This window comes from Lytechinus variegatus, chromosome 17 (assembly GCF_018143015.1).
Source record: "Lytechinus variegatus isolate NC3 chromosome 17, Lvar_3.0, whole genome shotgun sequence".
Classification (NCBI taxonomy): Eukaryota; Metazoa; Echinodermata; class Echinoidea; order Temnopleuroida; family Toxopneustidae; genus Lytechinus; species Lytechinus variegatus.
The window spans coordinates 26312637-26334017 of record NC_054756.1 but is presented as its reverse complement, the minus strand read 5'-3'; the positions used below and the strand labels follow the sequence as shown (position 1 = coordinate 26334017).

Here is a 21381-nt window from a genome sequence, read left to right as displayed (position 1 = left end):
GCTTGGGACTTTGTGCACCATTCTAGCGAATGAATAGAATGTACATTTTATGTGTCGCACATGCCTTCACAGAGTTGGGCATATATCTAGTCCAAAATTTAGGTTAAGACTGTCTGGATTGATTATTAGTCGGGAAATGCAAAACCACTGTAAAGCATGCATTATGCTCGACAAAGAATATTAGAAGCAACAGAGGAATACATCAAGAAAGTTACATCCATCATCATCTTCGGTGTAACAATGAATTGTTCGTCAATCAGAGAGACATTTCTCCTCCTAACGACATTATATAAGGTGATAGTGCAATCAGCAAATTCATTTCCATCTGAGTTTTTTATTGGAGGTATTATATTATGAAGGAAGAAGCATATCAGAACTTATAATGCTAATGCTCTGTGCCGGGGTTTTGTGGTAGAGTATGGAACACGTCCAGCCAACCTGGGGCCTGTTGCAGATAGAGTTGCGTTTAAACGCAAGTCCCGAACACGAGTGCTTTATTGGCTGAAAATCAAGTTGTGCAAGACTTTTTACATTTGCGTTTGATCGCAACTCTTTCTGCAACGGGCCCCAAATATTACAAGTGCGTTATATGGTAATCCTGCAAGATCTTTCAAGTAATAATCCATGAAGCTGCAGGATCCCAGTCAAAACACCTGCAATCGGAACTGACTGGTCAAAATCAACTTCTGCGAGTGCTTTCAAGTCATGATAGACCCCGGAGCAGCAGGATCCAGGCCAACAAGCCTGGAAACAGAACTGATGGTCGGTCCAAATCAACTCTTGGGAGATCTTTCACTTAATAAATCCTGAAGCTGAAAGATTGCACCGGGTCAAAACACCTACAACAGAACGGACAGGTCAAAATCAACTTCTGCAGGGTCGAGTCATGATAGATCAATCATATAGCTACAGGATCCGGCCAACATGACTAGAACAGAACGGACCGGTCAAAATCAACTCTAGCATGCAGGATCTTTCACGTCATGATAGATGACAGAGCTGCAGGATTAATCCAAGTCAAAACACCTAGAGACGGAATTGACAAGTCAAAATCAACTCCTGCACATGGCATTAGGTATAGAAACGGTATGGAAAGATAATATGATCTTCATTGCAGGCTTCGAAAGGGAGGTGATAAACCAAGGCAGAGTTTGTTGTCTTTAAAGAGAACGACTACTGTACAGTTAGCTAGAGATAAGTAGTATCCAACCGCTCACTTAAAAAATATTTTCTGGCGGAATTTTGGTGTTTGAAATAATTTCTAATTTCTAACTTAGTTGACTCAATAAATTCTTGGCGGTCATTTTTTCATCTCTCCAAGATGAGAGATATTCAACTTGTAAGCACCCGTGACATTCTGGTGAGCTCTTGTAACTGTTCTTCTCTTGGTAAATGTTGGTTTTGTGGAATTCTTTCCAAGGGCATTTGTAGGTCTTACAGAGGGTCTTAAATGATATTCATAGCTTTAGGGCAAATACATAGCCACAAATTTCCAGAATGTCAACGGTTTCTAGACTTGAAATTCTCGATGATAGAAACTCGATCAATTCTATCTCCATTGCCAATCATTGAGACAAGTAAACATGAGGTCTATTATCATTCAATGATTAATGGGTAACTAAATTATATAGTAATAACAGACATTAACAAAGTACCCTTTGCTATGAAAGACACCAAATAATTTAAATCGATAGCCGATCTTTAAAATGTGTTTATGTTAATCCATAATAATAAAATGGTTTCCAAATGGAGAAAAATTGGTGTTAAGGTGATTTTTGTAACATGCAGCAATCATTACTATACCAAGAATAAAGAACCCATAGGCATCTTCTATGGAAATATGAATCATATCATGAGGTAGTTTGATTTGTGCAATATTTTACGACAATCAATATCTTTGATTTGTGCAATATTTTACGACAATCAATATCATCTATCAATAATCTTACTGTAAGACCTTTAACCATTGGTTGCTATAGAAAACATGTTACATCATCTGGTATTTCGCATGGACGTGTATACATTGTATAATTGTTCCTAGATTGTTGTAATTAATGTCTTAATGCTAGAAGAATACCCTGTACGAATTGGTTACTGTGGAAAAATGTTACCTAGCAACCGTTGCTATGGTGCTTATTAGGTATACCTAAGGGAAAATACATCACATGAGGAATCTATGGGCCAGATTTAATTAACGAACTATTCTGAGTAAATCATATTGATCATATTCATCTGAACAATGATAAACAATTTGTTGCTATGGAAAATGGTCCATTAGCAGCCGTTGCCATGAATAAATGGATCAAAACTGTTGTGATACAAAGGAACATGCTTTTTGTTAAAATTCATGCAACACATCGCTCATGAAAATGTTACTTAAGCCCAATAAAGCTCCGTTACTAAGGTAAATATGTTATCTAGCAACCGTTGCTATGTTTGGCAAATTCAGGTTGGCACCCCCTGCTAAAAGTGATTAGAATAACTTACTCTACCTCTGTGCCAATTTTCATGCTTTTACCATTTTCTGAACATTTTTTTCACCAATCACCTAGACTAGCAGATCCTTTTCGCATTCATGCTATTGGGCAAAGTGCAATCTGACGTTATAACACGGTGCTCATTGAACCACGGGATATAATAATAGATGCTTTTGATGATGTTTGCTATGGAACCTTTAAAGTGCCATTGAGTTTACGACATTTCGATATTTTCTCGCCCAGTCAACCGATGATTAGTTTTATGTTAACATAGCAAGATACATTAACTCTACAAAGGTTGACTTATGAATGATTTTGTATGAACTTAAAACATGTAGAAAATTGTTGAATGAAAGAAAATGAATGTTTATTTGAATTGATTTTTTTTTTAAAGTCGTATGTCAACATAGCGATATACGTTAACTCGCCAGGTTGACATCTACTGATTAAATGGTGAGATTTCACTTAATATTTCATAATAAGATTGAATCTCGCGATTTATTTCTAGATATTACTTGGTGAGATAGAGTTTATTAACATTCAAAATCGTTCAAACAAAGGAATAAAATATATACAAAAATAGAAGAAAGGATTGCCCAGGACATATCTGAGTAACAGAACAAGCAGGGCATGCATAAACAACACAGATTATATTAACATTATAGCATATACAATACATTACTATAATTACCCCGAATCAAAATATTAAAACAAGCATGAAATTATTATAAAAAAGTACAGTATGTAAAAGAAAAAACGGGAACTAAAGCAATTGAGAAAAGAGAGGTAGGATTATAAAAGAAGGGAGAGATAGTACATACAATGGTGAAATAAAAAATAGAAGTAATAGAACGAACGAATGAGAAATGGGAAGAGTAAGAGAGAGGAGGGAGAGAAGGGGTTGGGGGCTGGCCGGGTGGGAGGCAAAGACAGAGGGGGGGGGGGGGGGTGAGAGAGGGAGAAAGAACATGTGACTTCCAGGGAATTAAATAAATTCAAATGATTGCACATATACCCCGACACAGTCAAATGACCAGATTACAAGGTTTCTTCCTTCCACGGACATGTAAATGGTGCCCCTCCCCCTCCACACACCATACATTCCCAGACAAAAAGAAAAATAGTATTGGGCTTGTCAACGCATGAACCCACCAATCGCTGGACAAAGAAAATTGCACACAATGCATTTTATTTATCAACAGTCGGAAGGCCCATACGCCTACCAACGGCAATATGTTGAACAAATTATTTCTGAGGGTGTATGTTATGGAAGAGGGGGGGGGGGGGGGCGTCACATTTTGGAAATCCTCACAATAAATATATATATATAACGTTGTATGTCGACTTTGCCAGACAACGCATCGATAACGCATCGACAAGTAGTTATTAGCTTTGTGTCTTCTACGAGAATTTGAGGAAGTGCTACTATATATTTCACCCCCAAATCAGTAAGGCATGGATATTACGGCGTACGTGTACATTCTGAAGTGGTGTTTAACTGAACGAGAAGGAAAATGCGATTGCAAAGATAATGCACCTATATTTAAGAACGTGGAGCAGAACAAAAAAGAAGTGGACTGATCTGAAATAAAGTGGATGTTATAAAACTTGTCAATGTCGATAGGATTTTTTTTTAATTATCAAATCTAATTGTGATATCGACTATTTGCGGCTGAGATATGGAACTGATGTCCATTGTAGCGATCATGGTATTTTACTTCCTTACACTGGATGTCAGTACATCATTCTACCAAATAACAAGTAAGTTTATTTACCTATAGACCCGAAGGAATCGTTTATACACTTTTTCATTTAAATAATTTTACAGATCTCAAGCCCAACACAAACGTAAATCTACTTGTGATTTGTGATTTTATTCTTTTTCCGTTCACAACGGAATATCCCCAAGTAATGTACCAGTCGTGATAACACATACTAATACAAAAGATATATGAAATAGGAGATAGTTAATCCTAATAAGACTGTGGGAGGGCTGATTCAGCCCCCCGGCATTATTCGCTATAAATCTGCGATATAAATACAAACACTCTGGTGATCATTGTATTGGATTCTCTTCTAACTCATTATAACTTTACTAGAACTGGGGGGTGTTTCACAAAGATTTAAGTATGACTTAGAGTCGCACTTAAATGTCTAGTTGCGCGCAGTATAAAAGGCATGACAGCATTGGTCAGATCATGCCAAGAGGACGCGCACTTCTGCGTATTGATCAATAAGATTGCGCGTTGCATATCATACGCGCGTCAACATTTAAGTGGGACCTAAGTCATACTTAAACCTTTGTGAAACACCCCCCTGGTATTGATCTTTAAGTATAGAAGAACGAAAAAGAATGTGTAAATTGAATATTACATTCCAATCATGTAGTAACATGGATTTTCTTTTTTTTTTTCAAAATTCAGTATTTGGAACTCAAACATGATAATGATAATAATAATAACGGTTTATTTACCCAGGGTAGGCAATTCAGTTTCGAAAACTTATCCCAGCGGGCCCTGCCATTATTATTACCCGGCTAAGATTTTATACAACGCTGTTTACTATATGAACCTTACAGTATTGTTTAACCGTTTAATCAATGCTTAATTCATTGACAATTAGATATTGCAAATTAAACTTTGTTGCTTAAGATTTAAACAGTTGTTTAAACGGTTTGAACAATGACTGTAAGGTTCATATAGTAAACATGCAGTGTTGTATATATTTTTTTACTGTGTGCCGGTACCCATTTACCTCACCTGGGTTGAGTGCAGCACAGTGTGGATGAATTCTTTTCAATGCATAAAATACCAACTTTGAACTAATGATCCAATCTGAATATCTTGATTACTTTATTCTTACCTTTCACTATTTGTTCTTTAAGCGCATAGGGACATGCTATGCTATGTGTGATGCGCTAAACAAGAATTGAGCATTATTATTATTATTATTATTAATTCCTTCCTGAAGGAAATTACGCCATGACTGTTTCCAAGTCCGGAGACCAAGCCACTGGGCCACGACATAGTCATTAAAAAATACTTCCAATTAAATTCGATTATGTTATTATAATTATTATTTGTTTGGCGTCACCTGTGCCTGGAAGGCGAAAAGCGAACTGAATCACTGTGACCCGCAGGTCTCTCCTCCCGATATAACTGATTGGGGGAATGCAGGTGGACCACTACACCGGGGTTTCCCCCCTACGAATAGTGCAATGTGTTCTTAACGTGCAAAGGTGGTGACTCTCCTCTATACGGGGCCTCCATTTAACGTCCTATCAGAGGGACGGAGTGTTTTCCAATGTAACATAGCCTGCATCTATGAAACATGGGAATGACGTTTACACACAACGCACTGGCTTCAGTCATCCTCCCCGGGTGGACTCGAACCCACGATCCTTGGTTCGACGGGCAGACGCGTTACCGACTTAGCCAACACCGCTCTCTAGTATACAGTACATCCCACAAGAAGAACAAAAATACACTCGGTCAGTATTTTGCTAATTTCACCATGAGCGAATCAGAGACGATAAGGCTTCGATTCCGCCGAATCCATTCGAATCAGGCCATATTCTGGCAGAATCGGTCCAATGATTCCGGATACTATGGATTGATTTTTTCCCAGTAGCAAATGATGTAGACTTACTACTAGTCGATTTGACATTTTCCGAACCTAGAAATGTTCTTTCCGATGAAGTTTTTTTCTTGATTCGTGTTCCTATGAGGTCCTAGAACAAATTCAGCTTGGTTGCCAAAAGTTGCCGTTTGGGCAATTTTGCTAATTTGCATAAATCCAAAATGGCCGCCAGATGCCATCTTGAAAACCAAACTTTTGAACCCCTGTCCACAAAATGATGAGTAATGACTCGTTTTAGGGGTTTAGAGATGTGTAGAACTGATTTCTGTAAACATATTTGCAATATAAGGTCATCTTTAGGTCAAATCCAAGATGGCCGCCATATGCAATCTTGAAAAATTGACTTGTGTTCCCCTTGCCCCAGAATGACGAGTAATACCTCTACTTAGGGGTTTTGGGGTGTGCAGAATCCATTTCTGCTTTCTATTTTGCAATATAATATCATCTTCAGGTCAAATCCAAGATGGCCGCCATATGACGCCATCTTGAAATATCAATATTTGAACCCTTTGCCCCAGAATCATGAATAATAACTCTATTCATGAGTCATTAGGTATGTTGATTCAATTCATGTAGTTATTTTGCACAAAAGATAATCTTCAGATCAAATCCAAGATGGCCGCCAACCGACATCTTGAAAAATTACTGTCTGAGGCTTATACGTCTTAGAACTAATGTAAAGGGATTTCAGTAAGAATACTAATTTCTTTTATTAATTCTCAAGTTCATTTCAACATTAATTGCTCAACTTAGAATGAATCCTCTTTAGGTTTGGGCTATCCATTTCGAGTGTATTTTTTTAAGGTCCATTCATACCTTTGTATTGAAGAGGCTTTCAGGGTCTTATTTCAATTTGAAAGTGTTTCTAAATCAATGTGTCCAATGATTGGTAGGCATCAGTTCGCCTTAAAAGACGGTGTTGTAGCGCTAGGCTTTACATTTTCGAGAGTGACTATAGAGCTCCACTCTAGAGTGGCAGTCTCTAGAGCAAATTTTTACAGATGAAGGGGGATGGCGCTGAGACACGTTTATATAGAGATGCTGCCCTAGCCTTCCTCCTAGGCCTTTGGTCTGCCAATTTAGCATTCCGATTATTTTCTGACGTCTTGACCCCTGTACTTAGTAGCTCTCCATAGAATGGATGGCGACTATCATCTACACCTTCATAAGTGTTAGTGTCTATGCCGGCAAGTTTTATGTCATATTTGCATGTGTCTTTAAAACGGAGGTGTGATCTATCGATGGGGTGAGACCAATCACACAGCTTACCTTACCTTGGCGAATCCAAGAAGGGATTCGCCAAGGTTTCATGGGGCAAAAATGCCCCAACCACCTGAGGTGCCTTTGACTAAGGAGCGAGAATAAGCTTTTGATGCCAGAACGTACGCTGAAGGGCCTCTGTATTTTTCACTTTGTCCTGCCATTTAACGTGCATGATACGTCCGAGGCAGCTGACATGGAAGGTGTTTAGCCACTTTTCTTGGTCGGCGTACGTTTTCCAGGACTTACTTCCGGGCAGGAGCTTGGCCATGACTGTGACAGATTTTACAATCCTGATGCTTATATGCTTGTCCTGTGAAAGGGGACAAGAGACATATAGTCGGTCCAAGGTAGGTGAGGAGTCCACCATAACCAGACGAGTGTGTGCTGTTGATATACATATCTGGAGGACAGTCGGTGTCTTGAGTCTATCAGGATTTCTGACTGTCTCAAAGTCTGATGGATGGTCCAAACAAACCCCTTACATGCACAAGACAGGCAGCTGTTATGTATGACTAGGTCTTGTACTCCCACTTCTTGAGAGGCAGGGGCGACATCGTTTCCGTAAAACATTTCACGAATGAGAACAATCCTGACCGTGGAACAGTCTTGGGGAGCCTATCTTCTGCAGGAGGCTAAAGAGTGCACTCCTGCTGACCAAGTCAATGGCTCTTGTCAGGAGGAAAAGTCCAATAATAATTATAAAGGAAGTTAATAATTAAATCAATTTTTTTGAAAAAAAATACGGAGAAATCACTTTTTAATTCAAATAATACTTTAAAGTCATTTCACTGGAAAAGTATGGTTGCACAGAAATAAAAAATGGATCAAAACTCCCGAAATCATAGTCCAAACCTTGAATGGTTTAATTCTAAAGTAAGCGGTTAATGACGAAATCTATCAACCATCTGACCATCTTAGACATGACTTGACCTCGAACTAAAAATGGAGTGATTAAAAGAAATGAATCATTCTCACTGAAATCCCCTTACATGAGCTCCAATACATAACAACAACCTTATTAGGGACAGCACTTCTTCAAGGTTCAATAGTCTCGGAAGTAGTTTTTTTTTCTTAATATGGCGTTTAGTGGTCATGTTTGATTATTTTTACCTGGAGATGATCCTACATTGCAAAATTATGAACAGAAATTGAATAAACATACCAAATAACTCACGAAAAGAGGGATATTATTCATGATTTTGGGACAAAAACTTGAGAATTAATAAAAGAAATGAGTATCTTACTGAAATCCCTTTACATTAGTTCTAACACGTATAAGCCTCAGACAGTAATTTTTCAAGATGGCGGTTGGCGGCCATCTTGGATTTTATCTGAAGATTATCCTTTGTGCAAAATAACTACATGAATTGAATCAACATTCCTAATGACTCATGAATAGAGTTATTATGCATGATTCTGGGGCAAAGGGTTCAAATATTGATATTTCAAGATGGCGTCATATGGCAGCCATCTTGGATTTGACCTGAAGATGACATTATATTGCAAAATAGAAAGCAGAAATGGATTCTGCACACCCCAAAACCCCTAAGTAGAGGTATTACTCGTCATTCTGGGGCAAGGGGAACAAAAGTCAATTTTTCAAGATTGCATATGGCGGCCATCTTGGATTTGACCTGAAGATGACCTTATATTGCAAAAATGATTACAGAAATCAGTTCTACACATCTCTAAACCCCTAAAACGAGTCATTACTGATCATTTTGTGCACAGGGGTTCAAAAGTTAGGTTTTCAAGATGGCATCTGGCGGCCATTTTGGATTTATGCAAATTAGCAAAATTGCCCAAAACGGCAACTTTTGGCAACCAGGCTGAATTTGTTCTAGGACCCCTTAGGAACACGAATCAAGAAAAAAACTTCATCGGAAAAAACATTTCTAGGTTGGTGTATTGCGCCTATGAGACTGTCAAATCGACTATACGTATGCAGGTTAAAATGCTTCAAAGAAACCAAAACTCCTGACATAGCAACATAAAATCATGTGAAAACCATCATTTGTCGATGTCACAGAACATGCAAGATCCAATTACGTCTGCCAGAACATGTAAAATGAAAATGAAGTCGAAATTGACGTTGCCCTAAAGGCAACAATAAAATGGGATAAATCATGTCTTGGTCACTTCAAATCAAAGAAACGTAATGGCCAATTTAATACAGTACACGTGCACTACGTACACATGGTGGTAATTAACGCAGCAAAAGTTTTTAAAATTATTTTGCATACACGCTTCGCTGAGACTTTCACACGGTCTCTAGAATAAAAAAAAAATCATAGATTTAACCTTGACAGTTTCAATCATCCCCTTTTTACAGATGTAACCCTGGTGGATGGAGATAGACCAAGCGAGGGACGAGTAGAATTAATTGCATCTAGTTTTTCTGATGAATGGTTTCCAGTTCGTTCTAGAAACTTTGATTACCTGGAAGCATCGCTTGTTTGCAGAGAGCTCGGGTACCCAGCTGTCAATAACCCTAACGAAGGTTTGAATTTCGGGAGCACACTTCCAATATATTATTCTTACATCTGGAGAATAATTTGTTTTGGTGGTAAGTCTGTTAGCAGTTTTCATGTTCTTTTCAGTCATATACAGTGCATCCCAGAAAAAAGGAAATCGGGATTCCCATGTTTTTTGTTTCTTGAACGGCAAATACGTTATATTTCATTTATATAATCACAATAATTCAATTATTCCTCTTTCTTTCGATACCTAACATGAAACGAACATTTAAGGCATTAATGAGCAAGACGAGATTGAAATTTCAATATCGAAACCAGGTTGGGCAGAAAAAATGGACAAGATTTGTTAAAGATACGACGACCCTCTATTAGCATTTCTTTTGTATTCTTTGTTAAGATTCTCTCACCGATCCCTAAAATGAGAGTGGTTTCAGATTCACGCGTGAGTTTCTGCGCAAATCATTTCTCATATGCCTCAATATTTATTGTTTGTCATGTGCCATGCGTTAACGCTTTGCTAAGCTGTTGGTTTCCAATTCGATATGAGATTCCACTCTAGCCATGAATATCAAATTTAAAGTAAAAACACATTTGATAATGTGAAATTTATCTCTAAAAACGGGTTTCCTTTTTTGTTTGGACGCACTGTATAACATTGCTTTGTAATTAATACACTGATGCATGCCTTTTGTCATTATCACCCGACGTACATGTATTATATACACATAATAGTGGTTGTAAAATACGAGCTGTCATTAGCTAGATTGATACCAAGTGACCTTCCTTCAAAAAGTTATGGTCAGTTCCCCCATGTCTGCGCGGTCTCCCAAGTCTGCGCACCCGCGTATCTGCGCGATTCTAGTAAAAGAAGATACGCAACGAGCACGAACTTTACCATGCAATACAAAGACAGGTATTCATAAAAAAATCCGACTCAAAATGATGGAAAAATAATGAATTCAGGGCATTTCATGTGACGGCCTCAAAATGCGGCCTTTCTCAACAAAATCCCCGAATCGTGTGCAAAGTGAATGAGTGCGCAGACATGGAGTACCATTTTTTTTTTCAATCTGAAAATGACTGCCCGAGGCTTTTTCGAGAAAATCCTACATTTTCTTTCATTTTTTAATGAGAAATATGGTACACTTCCTCATAATAATATAAGGAACATTATTAACTGAAAGATTTCGTGAAATAAGAAGAAATTCATGTTAAATCTTAACTCAAATTGTTAGGTGCGCAGACTTGGGGCCCACCATCATACAACATAACTTTTCAAACCGGACATGGTGGCTCAGTGGTAGAGCGTCCGACTCATGAACGGGAGGTCGTTGGTTCGATCCTCGGCCGAGTAATACCAAAGACTTATAAAAATGTGACCTTCTGCCTTCTTGCTAGGCGCTCAGCATTTAGATTGGAGAAGGGTAATAATAACATATAATGTTATGCAGGGCCCGCTGGTAGAGCAGTTACCTAACTGAAGTGGCTAACCTGGGTAAATAAAACATTATTATCATTTAGTATAACTTTCGATTTTTTGGAGGGTAAAACCCGTGGTAAATCAATGGGGAGAATATCGATTAATGGAATGCGCATTTATTAGCGAGTCAGTCCTGCGCGTCTGCATTTACTAGGCGCATGCAATGCGTTGAACCTATAATTTTTTTTACAGAGACGTCACCTTTTCCTGACTTGTGCATCTTTACATTATGGACGGAAAATTTCGGATGTACCTTCGACCACGATGTAATAAACGTTTATATATTTGTCGTACATGTACACACAATCCATGATCCATGATCCAGTATACTATACATGTACATCAGGTGCACATGTATATTGTAGATTGTACACTATTTATATAATATGTGACGGCGGTAGCCTTTCTTTTCTTATTTTCTACAGAAGAGAGCCTTTCCGATTGTGAGGTACTTGATTATATTTATTTTTATGAGGCAGCAGATGTGATTTGCTACGGTAAGATGTAAGTTTTACTACCTGTTAGGTATGCATTGGAATGGGCTTTCTTCATTTGGTTAGCTCTATACTGTAGGACTGTAGGTAGACAAATTTCAAGAGGCATTTTGGGATAAAAGTTCGAAACTGGGCTATGTTACACAATTCAAATGTGCTTAATCTGATAAGACCGGTTTTTAAGCTGATTTCTCATGTTTTGACCACCTACTTAAAAAAAGCATAATGGCTGCCAATTTGACCATTCAGAGTCTTATTTCTTCAGCGTTTATGATATTCGCATTATACACTACTTATCAATGGCAGACAAATATTTAGCTTAAATTTTTATTTATTTATTCACTTATTTATTAGTTCTTCTTCATACAGGGTCGCCCTTTCAATATCGAGTATTGTATTGCCAAGGAGCCCTGTCTATACAATATATATATTAAATCATTTGATCACATTTTTTACCGCAACAGTCGATTGAAATATGAAAATGTAGATGAAATACACACATTCAGGCAGACTATATATATTGCTACCATTTCTTCCGATTTTTATATGTAATAGAAGAAGGATACATAGGATGTTATCGCTTCAATTCATCTGAGTTTACTGAGCTTCAAACGCCGTGCGGAATCAGATATAATGACGTGCAAAACCTGACAATACAGAATTGCATCACTTGGTGCCATCGCTCTGGAAACACATATGCATATACCTACATGTATGCTGGGGTATACAAAGGCGACACTTGCCTGTGTGGGGATGCATCGCTGGCCATTGATCAGTCAGCCAGTTTCCAAGAATCGTCATGCAACACTCCTTGTACTGGAAGAAACATAGAATATTGTGGAGGATCTTCTCACATCGCTCTGTTTAATAGTAAGAAAAAATTTTGATGGTTATCGGTAATATTCGTAATCGAAATACGAGTCTTTAGCTTAACCCTAAAAAGACCGGGTGATAATTTTGTTTTTCATATAAATGTTACGGCAATATCTTTGTCCGTTTTTGAAAAATGCAATACATGTTGAGAAGGGGGGGGGGGTATCACGGCCTCCAGTCCTTTTAGGGTTAGGGGGCTAATCTCCTTGCGCTCGCAATTAGTTCACGACTAGTTTGTGCGTTAGATTTGGCTAGTTTTGGCTTCGTGACGTCTCCGAGACATCTAAAATTATGAAAAATCGAACATGCCCGATTTTAAAGACTCAGGGAGGTCGTGGAATATCCCTGACTGCTTAGATGTCTCCGCAGTTTGGTCAGCAGGAGACTAAAGAGACTTATGAAACCCAGTGATTAACTACTAGATTACAGACTCGACGATGTCTCTAGGCCCCAGAGAAGGTGACAAGCATGTTTTTTCCAAAGACGCAGGGATGTTATTCCACAGTCTCAGAGAAGTTGCGATTACGCCCTGCTTGACAAATATTCAGTTTCAGCTAAATATCCTTGTGAAAAAAAATTAGTTTTTGAAATATTTTGCCAACATTTAAATAAGTGGTATTTAAAATCGTACTGATGCCCCCATTAACTATTAGGTGGAATTTGTTCATATCTATAAAGCTCTACATTTTCTCATAATTTCCTCAGTAAATATAGTAAAGTATTTTGCTCCATTGCTAAGCTCACTACCAGTGACCCTTTATTGCAATACTTCCTGGTGAAAAAAAATAGATTGAAAAAATCCTTCCATCTAACATCCCATTTTGCCACATTTTTAGGGTTCAAACTGGTTAATCTCCACTTGCATAGTTGGAAGGAATTATCAAATTTTCATACCATCTCTATTGTTACTCTAGTCGAACAAAGCGGGCAAAGTGTTAATTGGGATGATCGTTTAACGACTTCAGGGCCAGGATAAGTCTCGTATTCATGAAGTAAAATTGATATCGATATAATCTTGTATCAATTGAACAAACAGGAAAAGAGATATATCACATTGGTTTAAATCGCACTACATTTTCTATGTTTTCAGTTTCAATGGTCTCTGTCGAGACAACCAGCACACGACAAACGACATCGGACTCAATTACCACCAGCACCCAACAAACGGTTTCGGACACTCACAACTCTACCGAGATTGTTGTTACGAATGGATATTCGACTTCCTCACTCGAAACATCAACTACATCTGAAATCGACAAATGCAATCAGACATGTCAGATGGCAGAAGTACAGTATTCCCAAGGTAATTAACAGCGAACGTAGAGGGCAGTAACACCGGCAACTGCGAAGTGTTGACGCCCTCAGTAATTATCCAACTTAATACATAACCGTTGGGATGGATGTGGCCTGTCTGAATTTTCGTGACAGCCAACTAGACCATGAAATTGGTACTACGACCTAAAATCAACCTTCAATGAATAAAACTGTTTAAATGAAAGACACTATGGAATATTTCAAAGAAAACAGGTTGAGGCGTAAATAAAGTGTTGCATCATTTCGGAGATGTACATGTAAAGCAGTGTCCATAATCATCGTGAATATGCATTAAATGCTGAAGGCTGATGTTTTTCTATAAAATCTTTCGTTTTTTTTAATCCATTAAAAATGACAACATGAAGTATATTCAATGTTTGAAAAATGTTTAACGATATACCAAACATCAATATAATGTACTTATATTGTGTTAAAATGTGTTATCTAACCGATTGCTTTGTAGTACATAATTGGAATTGGACAAATAAAGAAATGGAGTTGAATCGAAATTATTTATATTGGAGAAGTGTAAAAACTATTATTAACCTTATCAGACATCTGAGCAGGGAATCCTTAATACATTATTGCTTGCTTATGCCACGGACCCAATTTATTGCCCGCTATTTAAAGTCAATGAGAAAATGCTTGGAAATGTAGCGGGTAATTTAAAAAGGGAGAGCTAACATCCGGGTATTCTCCGCGATTTTGTACGCGTCCTTGAACCGCACAGTGCTATTCGTCACAATGTTAATCAAGTTGAGACTACACTCGATACTGCGTCCCCAGGCCGGGGCCTCGTAACACAAAGCTAACACAATAGCAAATATGAAAGAACACTTCTGATTGGTTTCTGGTCAGTATTTTGAACCACATGCGCATGAAACGTTGATCTAGATTGGTCAGTCTATTTAGCGATTGATCGCTAATCTTTGTGTTACGGAGCCCAGGGGACCGTTTCATCAATATTTTTGTCTGACAAGTTGTCAGATCCGACATCTTTCTTTGATTCTGATTGGCTGAGACGCACTCTTACTACAGTAACTGTCAGATAAAATGGGTCTTGTCGGATAAAACGTCCGACGAGTCCTTTCATGAAACGCCCCCCAGGTGGGTGTTTCATAAAGCTGTTCGTAAGTTAAGAGCGACTTTAAGAACGACTGGTGATCCCTTCTTGTGGTAAATGGTATATTCATTGGCGATGGTTTAGCACGTAAAAAATGATCACCAGTCATTCTTAAAGTCGCTCTTAACTTACGAACAGCTTTATGAAACGGCCCCCTGGATGCATCATTTCAATTACGTCCCAATGGTTAAGTTCAGACGCCCAGTCTGCTAAATATGACAAAATCAGTCAGGACCATATTCGATATACCACTAACGAGAATGTTAATGCGAAAACGTTAGTTTCGAGGTTCAACCTGTTATGCAACATTGCACAATACTTTGGCCGCTGTGCTATAGCTATGGGAAACCGACCTCCGGTTTTGACATTCGATGAAACAAAAAAATATTTCGCGCTATGTACAGGTTGGTTTATTTTCTAGTTCCCTGTGTTGGAAGATGAATAAATGAACTAGCGGTTCAGAATTTTTCAGAATAAACCAACCTGTACATTGGGCGAAATTCGCGTCGAAACAACAAGTTTGAATTTTGGCTAAGAAATCCTCAACGGTTGTTCGTACACTAGTCTCGGAAGGACAGTCGTAAGTTCGGACTGTCAACCCATATTAACACATACAGCCAGCACACGATCGACGTATGCGTAGCATGCAATATGCATTGACTGCGAGCATGCGCTATTCACATGCAAGCTTGGTATGCTGGCATTGCATAACACCATGAACATGATGAACACTGATGCTTTGTCTTTTAGGAATAGTTTTTCATTCGAATTCTTTAGTAATACCTTGCACTGTGCCTTACTATCTTCCCGTCCCCTTTCCCGTTCTTTAAATAGATATCATTAAGGCATTCGTAATGAAAATGATACAAAAGACAACTGCTGTATCATTGGAGTGTGAGAGGGAATTGGTGAAAAATATTTATTTTGTGACGACTCAAATAATTGGCAAAAATACGATAAGATGTTTCAACGGTAAGACTACCAATCTACGGATAAGAGAAGGGTCTGTTACATAAACTGCAATTTAGTTTGTTTTTTTCGGGTCGAATCAGCTGCTTAGTTTGGCAGTACTCTGAGAGCAACTGGTAATATTATGGAGGCTGGGCTCCAATCAGAATTTGGGGATTCCAACCTGCCAACTGATTTTCAGGTTGGAGTTTTATGCAACAGACCCCAGATATGCCAGAGTATAAAACTCCCGCCAACATCTCTTCGGTTGGTGTTCCTGTGCCATATTTGCTGTGTGTGCTTTCATGAACAGGGGCTATATGGAGAGATTAACTTTCATTAACCATACATATATCATTTTTGGGGTTTATCACCAATGACTGTGGAAGCAATTGGTCCCAAACTGGGACGATCGAAGAAAAGTGTGCCACTTGTTATTTGTTGGAACAACTTAATGAAATGCATTTCTCAGTGATTGACTCATGATGGACAAGCGTGGAATACTCTAATTTGGAATAACATAATTTTCTGTGAAGTATCGCTGTTCTAATGGCAGGTTAGCAATGGATTTCATTTTAAGGTAGGATACATGAACTCCTGTGGTTTAATAATCATAGTTATGCGCTTATTTTACAAATGCTGAGCTAAGCTAGGCTAAGCTAGGCTACCCATGTGATTTCTCCATGGGCTGGAAGAGAGGATACAGAAGAGAGGAAGAGAGAGAGCGTGAGAGGGAAAGAGAAGCTGATAATCTTATGTGTATACAAGACGGTACGGGCAGACGGGTACACAATGTACTCTCATACTCATACACACCATGCACACGGGAGTTACGCCGATGCGAGATCGTAGAATGTTTCGCATTTGAGAAAACGGCTGTGAAAATGCTAGTTTTTTCGATCGCACAGAGCGTATCGATAGAGACGCCGACGCCGATCGAAATCCCTCTATGGGCATAAGTAAGCCATGAACGTTTCCACACTAATATTTCCTTAGTGGAAAATCGAATATGGTCCTGACTGAAAATAGAATCCTATTCCTAAACTCTAAAACCTCTAAATTTTAACGATTATTGCTCTAAATGTCTGATTTTGTTAATAATAGCAATATTGACTGGCGAAAGAACATATATCGCCCTCTCTGAATTCGTATCACCCTTTATATAAATCTAGTTTGGTCGATATATGTCGTATCGCCCCGAGGCCAGTCAATATTGCTTTATTATTGCGTGTTATAATTTGTTGGGTTTTTTTTTTATCCAGGAGGACAAGTTGGTCTGATCATAGTGGTGGTAATTCTGTTGCTGTATGCCATGGTTGTTACTATTTTTACAATATTGCTTTTTCGGCAAAGGTAAGTGAGCATTGGTAATAATGATAATAATATGGGCGCAGCTAATATAATTGCATATACCCTACTTTGCCTGATACTTGGTATCATTATTACCTCGACTGTAGATGAGCCGCCGTGTAGGCGCTTTCAAGGAATTCAAGGAATCTTACCGGGTACCCATTCACCTCACCTATGTCGAGTGCAGCACAATTAAATGGGCACATTTCTTGCAGAAGGAAACTACGCCATGACTGGGTTTTGAACCCACGTCCCTCTGATTAAAAGACGAAAGTCGTAACCACTAGAACACAAACGACACCCCCAAAATGGTGCGAATGACTGACTAGTCGAGGCCCTTTAACCGGGACTTTAACCAGTTTTGAATCAGCAATAATTTTTAAAATTTAAACTTTAGTTTTAATCGTTCAATTAATTCAAACATGAATACACGTGCCACAGCAAGAATGTGTTCTGCATGACTTTTCATACGGTAACAAAGCTGGTTGGACTATTCGCTGAATATAAGTTATAACATCTAGAGAATTATAGAATATACAATAGAATCCTTAAAGGAGAATGAAACCTTTGGAATGAGTAGGCTTGTGTTGAAACAGAAAAATCAAAGAAAAACAATAAAGAAAGTTTGAGAAAAATTGGACAAACAATGAGAAAGTTATGAGCATTTGAATATTGCAATCACTAATGCTATGGAGATCCTCTCATTGGCAATGTGACAAGGATGTGTGATGTCACATGTGAACAACTTTCCCTTTGATGGGCTGTAAAATACCCCCAAAATGTCTCTTTTTGGTTTTTCTTATATTCTTTACAAATCTGTGTTACATGCCCTCCTATAGTAAGAATACATGATCTACTGATAGATGTGATAAAAGAGGTAATTTAAGTGAAATATATACCAGTGCAATGGGGAGAGTTGTTTATCAGTGACATCACACATCTTTGCCGCATTGCCAAAGTGAGGATCTCCATGGCATTAGTGATCGCAATATTCAGATGCTCTTAACCTTCTCATTATTTGTCCGATTTTTCTCAAACTTTCGTTGATCTGTTTCTTTGATTTCTCTGCTTTCACACAAGCTATCTTGTTATAAAGGTTTCATTCTCTTTTAAATAAAGTCATGCCTTCTCCAGACAGATCGATAAATAGGACAGTGTTATCAAATCTATGCATTCGAGTTGTATGACACTTTCTTGGAACGATTGGATGTCAATATATATGATAATACAGTGCGTATAAAAAAACGGGACAGTTTTGAAATGTCTATAAAAATTTTGTTTCAAATTATTATATCTATATTTTGATGTTAATAGATGCTCTGAGATCTTATCTTTGAAATGCCATTTAAAAAATAAATTTTGTTCATGATTGAGCGAACACGGGACGTTTTTATCGGAGTTCAAAAAGAGGCTTGCGCCAAAATGGCAGAAATGAGAAATTTGATGATTAGACTCTTGGCTAATCAGCAGACTTCCTCTTAATCTTTAATTTTCTTTGCCATAATTTTCGAATTATGCTGTCAAATTTTACTTACAAATTTATTTATTTACCTGAATTTTTTCGTTTTTTATTTAAACTTCTTTTGCCTTTTTTTTCATAAGTGATAAAAGAAGGCTTTTTGTCAACCCAAGTAAAAAGATTTGCATTATTGATTGGGAGAATCTGTAATGATTCAAATCCTTTTATCATGTGAAACAAATTATGTTATGGAAAAGACATGAATCCTATTTTCAAGGGGTTTTTGAATCCTTCACCAAGTTTAAATATGTGCTTGACAGTGCAAACAGGAAATGATTTATGTCTTTCAATGGCAATGGTGTATTCATTCCATTTTGAAGGAGCAAGATATGGCAGATCGGGTAAAATGTACATGTATTAAAAAGTTGTGGAGCGAGCAAGTAAACGTTTCCACTTTTTCATAAAAATATCAAATTTTGTGATTTTGAAATAATATTCAGAAAAGGATTTCATATTTCGTTTTTATGCTTTCTTTTATTTCCTTTCCACTTTTTTTCTTAGTCATGATTTTTTTTTTGGGGGGGGGGGGGGGGTGGGGAGCACCCCGAGCCCCCATCCATCAGTATGCCTCTGTTCAAAGGCACCATAACCTTTGTAGCACGCAATGAAAGGATTTGAAAAAAGCCCACTCTCCCATACTTCGGTTAAACAAATGTTCTTGCCTAAAGAAGGAATATTTAAAGCTACAAGAGAACATATTAAAAAGGAACAACATAAATATTAAAGCAAATAAGTAAATTTGGAAATGATTTTTGACCACATAATTCGAAAATTATGGCATAGATAATCACAAGGTTAAGAGGAAGTCTGCTGATTAGCAAGAAGTCAGATCATCATATTCATCATTCTATGCCATTTTGGCGCAAGCCTTCTTTTTAGCCCCAGACAAAAACATTCTGTGTTCGCTCAAGCATTAACGAAACTAATTTATTTTAATGGTTTTCGAAGGATGAGACCTTAGAGCACCTATTGACACCAAAATATAGAGATAATGACTTGAAACAAAAATCTTATAGACTTTTTTAATCTGTCCCGGTTTTTTTTATACGCACTGTAGATGGGGACGAACCCAACATTGGAGTGAGAAATAAAAAAAAAGGTTTCCATATCAGTTGGGGATATTTAATCAAACTTCGGATTTGCCCGTATTACAACTTTAACAAATAATGTGGTACCAATCCGAAATATTGTATTGGTCGATCTGTCAGGGAAAAACGTAACTTTATTTAAGGATTCTATTCATATATTTCTCTACATGTATAACTTCAGCGAATAGTCCAACCACTTTTTTTGTTTTACTTTAGATGAATTCAGTGACCCGTATTCTGAACTCCGGTTTAACTTAAAGCTTGGTTTAAAGCTGTGGCTTAACTATGGAGAGCCAATTTGAGCAGAAATCCCTAACAGTACACATTAAATTTACTAACTCATATGACACCCAAATTGCTCATAATTGTCTGAGAATAATAACTGAAGTATCTTTCTTCATTATGAAAGTAAAGGGAAACAAAATAGTGAACGTAAGAAATATACACTTTAAAAATATTTTTGATTTTTTTGCTCCCTATAATTTTAGCACAGAGTTAGACCGTGGTCTAGGTTAAACCTGAATTTAGAATAGGACCAGTGACTCCAGTCTTGTTTTACCACGGCTCATTCCGTTAATTATGTGTAGTCGTGATAACGTGTTTCTGTGTCAACTGATTCAACAATATCTGTGAAATAATCATTATATATCAAACACATGCACTTGTTGATTCACCATAGTGTGTCTTTTGGGTCGCTCACGGGTGACACGACATTTGTCCTTTCCATTTCTATCACTATGTAGACGCAAAGGAATGACTGCGGAGACTGAATGTAAGGGACCCGATCCTTACATGGACCTACAGCCCAGGCCTGAGGATGAGGGAGGCAGAACCTACCAGGAGATGGCAACAATCTCAAAGACTTTGTCCAATACTCCAGAAGATGGATCTCTACCGCAAGAACCAACTGATTCCGCGGTCTACGAGAATCAGGCTGCTGCTATGTACCATGAATATGACGAAGACAAAACCAATGAAGGCGGAACATATGAAACGGTTTCCTCCCCAATTCGAAGAAATCAAAACAGTTAAAATGGGGAAATCTTTGTAGTTACAAATAACCCTGGTTTTGTAATTGGTATGGAACTCAGTTCTATGGGTCAAATTATTTTATTTGAAGGGCAAATTAAATTGGTGAATGAAAAGACATATGATGACGCTGATGTCCATGGAATGCTGACCCTCTCGGCCTGAAAGGTTAAATTACTATTCCTGAATATGTAGGCCTGGTCTATTTGTAGAATTCTTACTCATTTTTAAGAAGAAAATTTCCGATTGGTCTACAACCGTTTTGTCTGATTCCCGTTACATCTCATCCCCAAAATTTGTCATTTCC

General features: G+C 37.8%; 1 protein-coding gene across 1 annotated transcript; it reads left to right on the top strand.

Moving 5' to 3' along the window:
* Positions 1-16771: 16771 nt before the first annotated feature.
* On the top strand, positions 16772-21077 carry LOC121430598. Its single transcript, XM_041627915.1, has 3 exons — positions 16772-16859; positions 17351-17441; positions 20789-21077. Exons 1-3 carry the CDS (start codon positions 16772-16774, stop codon positions 21075-21077), a joined length of 468 nt encoding a protein of 155 aa, XP_041483849.1.
* The last annotated feature ends 304 nt before the right edge of the window (positions 21078-21381 follow it).